General features: G+C 41.4%; 1 protein-coding gene across 4 annotated transcripts in view; it reads right to left on the reverse strand.

Annotated features, from left to right (window-relative positions):
* Nucleotides 1–12,671, reverse strand: part of LOC115146444 (serine/threonine-protein phosphatase 2A 56 kDa regulatory subunit gamma isoform-like) — a 52,573-nt gene that overhangs the window by 20,819 nt on the left and 19,083 nt on the right. For all 4 annotated transcript variants that reach the window (XM_029688517.2, XM_029688520.2, XM_029688519.2 and 1 more), the window contains one exon: nucleotides 2,785–2,984. In XM_029688517.2, coding sequence (XP_029544377.1) covers nucleotides 2,785–2,984 — 200 coding nt within the window. The remainder of the gene's footprint in view (nucleotides 1–2,784; nucleotides 2,985–12,671) is intronic.

Here is a 12,671-nt window from a genome sequence, read left to right on the forward strand (position 1 = left end):
AGATCTGAATTAGTGAAAGTGATAGAGGAGAGCACGTTATCCCATCTAAAAATCACTTCTAGATCTGTGTTTACCTCAAGGGACCAAAGGAGGGGGGGGCGTCTGAAGTATTCCAAACACGTCCCTAGTTAGGATCCACTTGGCAAAGTCTAACACTGTTCAATCCTTTGACCCAAGCGGGTTACCATTTGTCTCTGAACATCAACTGACTCTGCGTGTGGGGGGCTATAACTGCTTCTGGCAGTGAAGACAGATCATGAGACAGTGCAGTTGGCTTGAGGAACAGAACACTGCTATTTCTGTTGGGCTGATCGCTAGGTACGCTATGTTCAAGCCTACATTTAGCTTTGAAAAAAAAAAAAAAAAAAAGATGTGTTTTACATTTTAATATGTCATCTTGTCTGTATATAATTCAAATAATGAACTGCCCTTTGAAGATATTTAAAAGTTCTCAGGATCTGAAGATCCATTCATTCAAAGAGGGACGTTTTCTTAAAGCACTGTCAAATTATTATATTAACTCATTAGCTGCCCAGCTACATATAGAAGCTTAGATCTATAATAGAGAAACATTTCAGACTGGACATGGGTGATGACGTCAGACAGACAAGGAAGAGTAGAGTAGGAGATTAGGAATCCAGGGCGAAGAATGACATGAATATGTATATATATATTTTTTTAAATCAGGACTAAAACGGAACATTTTGACACATGAAAAGGCTTGCTGCATTTACACTTATTCATGAAAGCCTTATGCCGAGTCATAATGACATTTCACATTAAAAACCACAATGGGCGGCACGGCACGCATGCGTCGCTCTCCATATTTCAATTAGAATTTTTTTTCTCCGCGGCTTTGACATCCATAGCTACTTCCTATTTGTATGGGAGTCGTAACCAGGGTTCATGTCAATTCTGGAAGTCAATTAACATTGCAAATCCAATTTTCCACATTGCCAAAAATGGTCTATTATATTGAAGCTTCTGGTAGGCTAATTGACATCATTTGAGTCAATTGGAGGTGTACTTGTGGATGTATTTCAAGGCCTACCTTCAAACTCAGTGCCTCTTTGCTTGACATCATGGGAAAATCAAAAGAAATCAGCCAAGACTTCAAAAAAGAATTGTAGACCTCCGCAAGTATGGTTCATCCTTGGGAGCAATTTCCAAATGCCTGTAGGTACCACGTTCATCTGTACAAACAATAGTACGCAAATATAAACACCATGGGACCATGCAGCCGTCATACCTCCTAGAGATGAACGTACTTTGATGCAAAAAGTGCAAAGTGCCGGAACAAAAGCAAAGGACCTTGTGAAGATGCTGGAGGAAACCGGTACAAAATTATCTATATCCACAGTAAAACACGTCCTATATCGACATAACCTGACCACTCAGCAAGGAAGAAGCCACAGCTCCAAAACTACAATTAAAAAGCCAGACTACAGTTTGCAACTGTCCTCTGGTCTGATGAAACAAAAATAGAACTGTTTAGCCATCGTTATGTTTGGACGAAAAAGGGGGATGCTCGCAAGCTGAAGAACACCATCCCAACCATGAAGCACGGGGGTGGCGGCATCATGTTGTGGGGGTGCTTTGCTGCAGGAGGGACTGGTGTACTTCACAAAATAGATGGCATCATGAGGTAGGAAAATTATGTGGATATAATGAAGCAACATCTCAAGACATCAGTCTTGTAATAAAGTGCTCGCTGCAAGGAAGTTAAAGCTTGGTCACAAATGGGTCTTCCCACTTCCTTGATCTTGGCATCAAGCTAGCAAGTCAGAAAACCAAATGCATGGCGCCCCGAGCTTGATATAATTTTTTTGACACGTTAGATTTCTTATAGTTATACTTAACTTATAAGCAGTGGCTAAACTCATATCGTCGGCATTTTGAAATAACCTCGGTATACTGGCCAAAACTAATGGGCAGCGCCAGAGGCCATTTTATTCATTGGCTGATTGCTCCCAACTCATAGGAATCGCCACCCAGTTGATTACTTTAAAATGGTGGAAGCCCTCAATGGAAACGCCCATGCTAAAAACAGGTTATATCCAGTATACCGAGGTTATCCATTATAGGTCCTCTATTCATCTCTATGAACACAGGAACAGCGCCGTTATGAAGTACATATTTTTCTAAAGTTGACGAAATTCCATGTGTCCACTTACATCAGTGCATTCATAACAACCTAACCGTTATGAATTTTCTATTTGATCAAATAAGCCTCGTGTAGGATTTTAGCAATTGCATTTTTTTGTTGACCAAATTCAACACTCATTGACCTCCATACAGAATATCCTAAATTCGGATTTTCATGGACGGATTTTGGGGTGGAGTAAAACATCTCGCTTCGGCTCTTTCTCACTGTCATTGCTTTCAATAATTGGGAGTAGCACATCCTGAACAGTAGGTCAGATTGTCAGAAGGTTGTTTGTCCTACCCGCTCTGAATGTGCGACCCCCAATAGAGATGAGAGATTATGGTAGCACATTCGGTAATATTGAAATGTGTCCTAACCACTCTGAATGTGCGACCCCCAATAGAGATGGGAGATTATGGTAGTACATTCGGTAATATTGAAATGTGTCCTACCCTACCCTTTGTATTCAATTCTGAACAGTAGACACACAATAGTAGCACATTCTGATGGACAGCTCAGACTGTCAGAAAGTAGCACTTTCTGGGCAGTAGAAGAGATGATCATAGCATCAGCCATAGAGAGACCCCGATCAAGCTGGCCTTAGGGGTGTCTCTTCTCCTCAGTCTGCTGACACTCACCACGTGCACCACCTCTGGGTAGATGGGCTCTGTGATGACATTCCGGTTGTGCGTGATGTACTCCACCATCTCGCTCAGCGCCGCCCGCTTCACCTCCTTCCATTTCAGGTCACTTAGTGGGTCTGACAGGAAGTCAAAGAGCACGCAGCACTGGCGCAGCTTCTGCACAAACAGCTTCTCCTGCTCTGCCGGAGCACAGTCTGAGGGGAGAGAGAAAATAATGTTTCATTTAAAATATTTTGGTGAAAAAGTCATTTTCAATGTAATAAAGTGCATACAGAAAAATCAAACAAAACACACAACTGAAGAACACATTCCGGTTTTTACCCTGTTAACTTGAGTCAACTTCCTTATAACCCCATATGGTCTTACAGCTGGGGAGGTCATTCATTAGAATTTGAAACGCTAGGTTAAATTATTGCTCAAAATTCGAGTTCAAATCCCTGCTTGACCGGACTTAATGTTATGTCCCCTACTCAGATAAAAAGCCATCTTTGCCTGTTCCCACAAAAGAAGGAGATTTGGGGGGAGCAATATATAAAATAGAGGTCGACCGATTATGATTTTTCAACGCCGATACCGATTATTCAGACGATTTTTTATTTATAATAATGACAATTAAAACAAAACTGAATGAACACTTATTTTAACTTAATATAATACATCAATAAAAATCTATTTAGCCTCAAGTAAATAATGAAACATGTTCAATTTGGAGAAGAAAGTAAATGTGCAATATGTGCCATGTAAGAAAGCTATCGTTTCAGTTCCTTGCTCAGAACATGAGAACATATGAAAGCTGGTGGTTCCTTTTAACATGAGTCTTCAATATTCCCAGGTAAGAAGTTTTATGTTGCAGTTATTATAGGAATTATGAGACTTTTTCACTCTATACCATTTGTATTTCATATACCTTTGACTATTGGATATTCTTATAGGCACTTTAGTATTGCCAGTGTAACAGTATAGCTTCCGTCCCTCTCCTTGCTCATCCCTGGGCTTGAACCAGCAACACAACGACAACAGTCACCATCAAAGCAGCGTTACCCATGCAGAGCAAGGGGAACAACCACTAGAAGGCTCAGAGCGAGTGACTTTTGAAACTCTATTAGCGCGCGCTAACGGGCTAGACATTTCACTTCGGTTACACCAGACTCATCTCGGGAGTTGATAGGCTTGAAGTCATAAACAGCGCAATGCTTGATGCACAACGAAGAGCTGCTGGCAAAAAGCACGAAAGTGCTGTTACGCACTTGTTTCTGCCTACCACCGCTCAGTCAGATACTTGTATGCTCAGTCAGATTATATGCAACGCAGGACACGCTAGATAATATCTAGTAATATCATCAACCATGTGTAGTTAACTAGTGATTATGATTGATTCTTTTTTATAAGATAAGTTTAATGCTAGCTAGCTACTTACCTTGGCTTACTGCATTCAAGTAACAGGCAGTCTCCTTGAGGAGTGCAACGAGAGAGAGGCAGGTCATTATTGCATTGGACTAGTTAACTGTAAGGTTGCAAGATTGGCTGACAAGGTGAAAATCTGTCGTTCTGCCCCTGAACAAGGCAGTTAACCCACCGTTCTTTGTTCTAATGTATTTTTGGTCACGTTTCTGTCTCTCCTTGTGTGGGGTGGGCACCTCTCCATTAACACGAACACATGCCCAGCCCCTCCCCTGTCTCACACACAACAACGACAGATCACTCCTTCCTCCCTGACAAGTGGTTTCAACTCGCTACTTCCATTTGAAGTTTGATTCCAACAGAAAATCAGTCATATGGACACAAACACATTGAGACATTATTTTACTGTAATAGGAGAAGGTCACTTTCCTAACGATATCCTTTTTATGTCTCAACTATTCAAATTGCAGAGTAGACACTTCTGAAACAGGAGTATCAATTAACATTGATGATGGGGAAATGTATGCTCAGGTTGTCTCACGTGGCATTTCGGTACCACATGCTGCTAGTAGCATTTTAGCCAAAGACGAACACTAGACTCGTCTTTTTTATTTTTTACAAAGTGTGCAATAAGCAGAAAAACACAATTATATAAAAGGAATTGGAAACTCGTTCTCATTCTGAGAAATAAGGTAGGCCACTTGATTTCAACATCTGAACAAAGTGGACAGGCTAACATGCTGTTCAAACAGTTGGAGATGGATAGAAGGGTGTGTTCATAACAATCCAACTGTTCTGTCTTGTTAGCAAATAAGTTGACTAAACTTGAAATATAAAACATTAGCTGGCCTATCACTGGCACGCGGGCTTGTGCTTGAGAGATGGTTGATGAGACCTGTGTTACTTTTCTATCGTACCTGCTACGAGAAGTGAATGTACATGGTTCTGGTTAAATAAAACAAAAATTCAAAGACAGATCAGTAATTATTGCAAAGAAAGCAGGTTATACTATTTAGATAAAATAATGACAATTAGCAGGCCTTATGGTTGTGGAAGGCTTAATTTCACCTGATTTTTTCCTTACTTTTTGAAATGCAGTGTATTTGACCTCTTGTACAACACAGCTTTGAGAAATTTATTTTTGTCATTTTAAAGATCGAGATACTGCAAATTGTCCATCAGTTACACAAAATAATACATGGAGATCTGATTTAGGCCATATGGCCCAGCCCTAGAGATAATGTCAGTAGAACATGCCAACACTGGTGTCACATTCCACAGCACATTATTTAATGTATAGGTGGGGGGAGGGAGCACCATGTCAGTTTTGACACAGAGAGCTGTCAATAAAACATACTGTCCACCAAATGTTCTTAATATGTTGCTATGGGCACAGCCAAACAATGGAAGGGATGGATTCGACTTAAGTAGCCAGTAGAAAGTAAAGTAAACAAGTGCCATTTTATATTTATTTCACTCAAGTTTGCTAACGTTAGTTAGACCTACCCATAAGTAGATGTGACAGAGTTAAGGGCCAGCCACCAAGCCAATAACTATACAATGATAATATAGTGATCAACTATAGGCTACATAACTATAACACGTTGGTGAGCATACACACCAGAGGAAAATGGATTGTTCTAGAGCAGTGGTTCCAAACCAGGGGTACTAGGACCCTGGGGGTACTTGGTCTATCAACATAGGGTACTAGGACCCTGGGGGGTACTTGAGAAGCCTAATGAGATCATAGGCCTACTGATTAAAAAAATATATATATATAAACACGAGGGGGTACTCCGGTAAAAACTAAATTCAGTTGGTGGTACAGTTTTATTTTACCTTTATTTAACTAGGCAAGTCAGTTAAACAAATTCTTATTTTCAATGACGGCCTAGGAACAGTGGGGTAACTGCCTGTTCAGGGGCAGAATGACAGATTTGTACCTTGTCAGCTCGGGGGTTTGAAATTGCAACCTTCCGGTTCCTAGTCCAACGCTCTAACCACTAGGCTACCCTGCCACACCACAGTAACCGAAAAAGGTTGGTAACCACTGCTCTACAGTCCTACACCTGTCAATCAACTGATCAACGCATCCTACTGCACGCTGCCTATTAATAAGGTGGTAACACAAGACCATTGGGTGCTTTCTGAACTGTTGCATCCTGACCGGTTGCATCACCACCTGATATGGCAACTTCTCGGAATCCGACTGTAAGGTGCTACAGAGGGTAGTGCATAAAGCCCACTACATCACTGGGGCCAAGCTTCCTGACATCCAGGACCAACACTACCGTTCAAAAGTTTGGGGTCACTTAGAAATGTCCTTGTTTTTGAAAGAAAAGCACATTTTTTTGGTCCATTAAAAGAGCATCAAATTGATAAGAAATGCAGTGTAGACATTGCTAATGTTGTAAATGACTATTGCAGCTGGAAACTGATTATTTTTTTATGGAAAATCTACATAGGCCCATTATCAGAAACCATCACTCCTGTGTTCCAATGGCACGTTGTGTTAGCTAATCCAAGTTTATGATTTTAAAAAGGCTAATTGATCATTAGAAAACCATTTTGCAATTATGTTAGCAGAGCTGAAAACTGTTGTTCTGAATAAAGAAGCAATAAAACTGGCCTTCTTTAGACTAGTTGAGTATCTGGAGCATCAGCATTTGTGGGTTCGATTACAGGCTCAAAATGGCCAGTGTCAGACACTAGGCGGTGTCAGAGGAAGGCCCAAAACATTGTCAAAGACTCTAGTCACCCAAGTCAGGCTGTATGGCAAGCGGTACCAGAGCGCCAAGTCTAGGTCCAAAAGGCTCCTTAAAAAGCTTCTAACCCCAAGCCATAAGATTGCTGAAAAATTTATCAAATGGCCACCTGGACTATTTACATTGAACCCCCCCCCTGTTCTAACACTGCAGCTACTCACTGTTTATAATCTATGCATAGTCACTTTACCTGGCATTTCACAATGTGAGGAATGGCCTATGGTGGAGAGGCTTACGTAGCCTATTGCACATGGGAACAGCTAGAAGAGAGGCCAGAGATGTGTGTAGCCAAAGTAAAAAGCTAAATATTAGGGCTAAAGGCCAAATATTTACCAGTCAAAGTGCACAAAAAAAGTAAACAGATTATGAAATGGCATATCTGTCTGTTCCTCCAGGCTACGCTCAGTGGTGCCCGGGCATGCAACGCTCCACTATTGATTAGGCCTACGTTTTTACGACACAGTGCAGTGTATTCTTACCAAGTGAGTACACAATTACTTTCTATAGGCTGTAAACGGTCTTGATGAAGGCTAATGATTAGGCCTGATTACCAACAATGACATGACAGCCTACAGGCAGGAGAAGAGATCTGGCAGAGTGATTCCAGGAAAATAACTCCTCTTCCTCAACAAAAATGAAGAAGCCGAGTGTGGACTTCAGGAAACAGCAGAAGGAGCACGCTACCATCCACATTGACGGGGCCGCAGTGAAGAGGGTGAAAAGTTAAGTTCCTCGCTGTGCACATCCCTGACAACCTGAAATGTTGCATCCACACAGACAGCGTGGTGAAGGCGCAACTGCGCCTCTTTCAACCTCAGGAAGCTGAACAAATTCAGAAACAAGAAACAGAAACACAGACACAGACAGACAGACTCACAAACTTCTACAGATGCACAATCGAGAGCATCCTGGCGGGCTGTATCACCGCCTGGTACGGCAACTGCTCCGCCCTCAACCGTAAGGCTCTCCAGAGGGTAGTGAGGTCTGCACAACGCATCACCGGGGGCAAACTACCTGCCCTCCAGGACACCTACACCACCCGATGTTACAGGAAGGCCATAAAGATCATCAAGGACATCAACCACCCGAACCACTGCCTGTTCACCCCGCTATCATCCAGAAGGCGAGGTCAGTACAGGTGCATCAAAGCTGGGACCGAGAGACTGAAAAACAGCTTCTATCTCAAGGCCATCAGACTGTTAAACAGCAATCACTAACATTGAGTGGCTGCTGCCAACACACTGTCATTGACACTGACCCAACTCCAGCCACTTTAATAATGGGAATTGATGGGAAAGGATGTAAATATATCACTAGCCACTTTAAACAATGCTACCTTATATAATGTTACTTACCCTACATTATTCATCTCATATGCATATGTATATACTGTACTCTAGATCATCGACTGCATTCTTATGTCACTAGCCACTTTAACTATGCCACTTTGTTTACTTTGTCTACATACTCATCTCATATGTATATACTGTACTCGATACCATCTACTGTATGCTGCTCTGTACCATCACTCATTCATATATCCTTATGTACATATTCCTTATCCCCTTACACTGTGTATAAGACAGTAGTTTTGGAATTGTTAGTTAGATTACTTGTTGGTTATCACTGCATTGTCGGAACTAGAAGCACAAGCATTTCGCTACACTCGCATTAACATCTGCTAACCATGTGTATGTGACAAATAAAATTTGATTTGATTTGATGCACCTGAGCTCAATTTCGAGTCTCATAGCAAAGGGCCTGGATACTTATGTCATTATGGGGTACTGTGCGTAGATTGATTAGCATTTTTGTATTTGATTTTATCCATTCTAGAATAAGGCTGTAAAGTAACAAAATGTGGAAAAAGTCAAGGGGTCTGAATACTTTCCAAATGCACTGTAGTCACAACTAGCCAGCATCCGCCCAGTACCCTGCCCTGAACTTTAGTCACTGTTACTTGCCGGCTACCACCCGGTATGCAACCCTGCCTCTTAGAGACTGCTATCCTATGTACATAGTCATTGAACAGTGGTCACTTCAATAATGTTTGGTTTTTGCCCTAGCACTTCACAGCTGATCCAAATAAATCAACAAGCTTTGATCATTTGAGTCAGCTGTGTAGTGTTTGGGCAAAAACCAAACACATGTTAAAGAAATACCTAGTGTTCCCAAAGTCTCATATTAAAAGGAACCACCAACTTTCATATGTCCTTATGTTCTGAGCCAGGAACTCTAAAGTCTAATACATCCAGCAGGATTTCAACAGATATGTCAACAATTTGTTGTTTGTTTCCACTATTTGTATTAAAGTGCATCACTTTCATATAGAGACTTATTTTTGAAGGCAAACTGCAAATTCCACTATTGTGGCTAGCTTCACATAGGTGGGTCCGACCACCATTAATCAAATAAGAACGGTCTTATAAATTAGGGGTATTTCAAATGATGATACCTTGCTAGATAGCAAGCAAACTAACTATAGCTACTGAAACAGATTGTCATTTTTGCTAGCTTTATGACCAGCACTGTCCAGAGCTTGGGGGAAGTGTGTTTGCGCTCGTGCGGCAGGTGCACGAGACAATTTTACCAGCATCATAGCATGTGTGTCGTTGAGACATATGAAATACAAGTGATTGTAATAAATGAGTAATAACTACGTAAAAAAATGTATGAATGTGTTAACCTGTTGCTCCTACCCTCTACTTTTTTGAACATTTTGTTAAAAATCGCGCAACATTTCAGCGCCCTGCTACTCATGCCAGGAATATAGTACGTTCATATGGTTAGAATGTGTGTATAGGAAACCCTCGGACGTTTTTAAAACTGGTTAAATCACGACTGTGGCTATTACATAACGTGCGTTACATCGGAAAGCGCAGGAAAACCTGATCACAGAAAATGGAAATAAATATCCTTGCGCCACTTCCAGCAATTGTTAACAGTGAGCCGAATTAGATAAGACCGAGCATTCAACTCCCACAGCATCCCCATGTAGTCGAGTATCTTGTGAATTTAATCATCTTTGATTCTTGGTTGAACCGAAAGAGGGGCACCGCTTACCTCCGGTCTCCGCCCAGATCATTCCGGAAGAGCTCTCTCCTGAAATTTTTTCCAAGACGACAGCTAATGATATATACATCGCCACGGATGATTTTTATCGCTTATTAACGTTTACTAATACCTAAAGTAGCATTACAAACGTATTTCAAGTGTTTTGCGAAAGTTTATCGTCTACTTTTGAATTTTAAAAATGACGTTACGTTGTGAAATCGCTGTTTTTTTCGTTTATCACACAGTCTACATATAACGATATCTTGGCTTTATATGGCCCGATTTAATCGAAATAAAGACCCAATAGTGTTTATGGGACATCTAGGAGTGCCAACAAAGAAGATGGTGAAAGGTAATGACTGTTTTCTATTTTATTGTGCGGTTTGTGTAACGCCGAAATGCTAATTATTTTGTTTACGTCCCCTGCTGTGCTTTTCTGTTGTAGTGTATTGGTGCATGCTATCAGATAATAGCTTCTCATGCTGTCGTCGAAAAGCATTTAAAAAATCTGACTTGTTGCCTGGATTCACAACGAGTGTAGCTTTAATTTGATACCCTGCATGTGTATTTTAATGAACTTTTGAGTTTTAACTAATACTATTAGCATTTAGCGTAGCGCATTTGCATTTCCAGAGCTCTAGTTGGGACGCAAGCGTCCCAGGTAGAGGTAAGAGGTTAAATGATTGTGACATCATTTAGGTCTTGATTGGTCAACAAGTTATTTGACACGCAAAGATTCAAACGGCATTCCATTTCTGCTGGTGGGTATTTGACACTAGGCAAAGACTCAGTTCGAATACATCAGAAAGGACTCACAAATCCACATTGTTTGGATTGGGCGAAGTAATAAGGCAGTGACATTTCTTTCAGCCATCCAATCACTTACAGATTTGTGTTAATCGCAAGGAAACAAGGGACAGATTGAAGGATCAATAATGCATTCTAAAGTAATCTAACAGTGCCACTGTCAGTTAAATCACCAGCCCTGCATGCACCCTTACCTTGCCTATGTCATGTGCAGACTACTCCAATTACAAAAACGCTTGCTGATAAAGTTTCTGTACATGTGCCTAAAATACCCTCTAATGGGATGTGCAAGAGAGATAAAAGCATCTACATTAACCCTGATGTAACCCCCATTACTATAGGACACAATAGTTTCACAGAGGCAGCCTTGATCATCTTTACGTGACTATAATAACAGCAGTAATGGGAGTCACATTGGGTTAAGAGTGACATTTCCGTAGGTCATAATCACATAGTTAACACAAATCGCAATCTGTTTCAGTAGGGGATACTTTAAGTTGTGAAAAACTTTCCAGGCAAACATTTTGGTTGTTCATTTCAAGACAGCGGTATTACAACCTTTAAAACGGGTTTAGCAAGGAGCGCCAATGTGACATAAGGTCTGTTATAAACGGAGTGGTTCGAGCCTTGAATACTGACTGACAGCTGTGCTATACCACGGGTATGACAAAATATTTATTTTTACTGCTAATTACATTGGTAACTAGTTTATAATATCAATAAGGCACCTCAGGGGTTTGTGGTATATGGCCAAAATACCAGGGCTAAGGGCTGTATCCAGGCACTCCGTGTTGCACATAAGAACAGCCCTTAGCTGTGGTAGATTGGCCATATACCACACCTCCTCGTGCCTTATTGCTTAAATATACAACGGCTTTCAGCCAAATCAGCATCTAGGACTCAAACTACCCGGTTTATAATGTCATTTAGTAGAAACTTTAGTCCAAAACAATTTACAGCCATGCATGCATGCATTTTTTTTCTTCTCATATGGGTGGCCGCAACGGGAATCAAACCCATGACCCTGACGTTGCAAGTGCCATGCTTTACCAACAGCCACAAAGGACCAGTGAAATGTACTTTTTGTATTACTTTGACAGGTCACTGGCAAAGACATGGGCTCTGAATAGGTCAAGCATGCCTCATAAGCAAAACACAATGCACCCATCGCATTCTCCACGTTTCCATTGTACCTTTCTTTCTGAATAATACACCTAAGGCCTTTCTACTGCCTTTTCCCCCTAGTATATTAGCAAGAGGGAGCCTCCGATGTCTTACAGGACACTGGGGATAAGAGGGAGAGAGACCACTTGATTGTTCAAAACAAATGAATGTCATTCAATGTAGGGGTGTTGGTCGACTCCAATTCAGAACCAAATCAATAACTCCCCACGGCATAATGGATCTTATTCAACACCAACAACACCATTGGCTTTCACAGAACAGTTGGGAGCATAGGCCCACCTTTCCAGAACATGCCATGTATGCGTGCTGGCTAGCCCAGAGCTTAGTAAATGCGCTAGCAGCTAGCCTATTAGCCTACTGCTAGCCTATTAGCCTACTAACTGTGACTCTCAAAGGTTTGTTGTTTCAGGGGAGGGAAATACCAGGCTTTTGCCCTTCTTTGGCGGTGGCGACCTCTCCTCCGTTGGGAAGAGGAAGGAAGACAGATAAGGGCGGGGAGGCAGCAGAAGCAGAAAAGGGGCTACTGCAGCGGAGGCAGTAATCTACACACCTCTGGCCAATTTGTGACCAGATTAACTGGAGTGTGAGAAACCATGGGCCAGAAAAAAAGAGGTACGAACACAGGCCGAGTCTGCCGTACAACCTCTTAAAACTCTTACAAAGATATAA

This window comes from Oncorhynchus nerka, linkage group LG18 (assembly GCF_034236695.1).
Source record: "Oncorhynchus nerka isolate Pitt River linkage group LG18, Oner_Uvic_2.0, whole genome shotgun sequence".
Classification (NCBI taxonomy): domain Eukaryota; kingdom Metazoa; phylum Chordata; class Actinopteri; order Salmoniformes; family Salmonidae; genus Oncorhynchus; species Oncorhynchus nerka.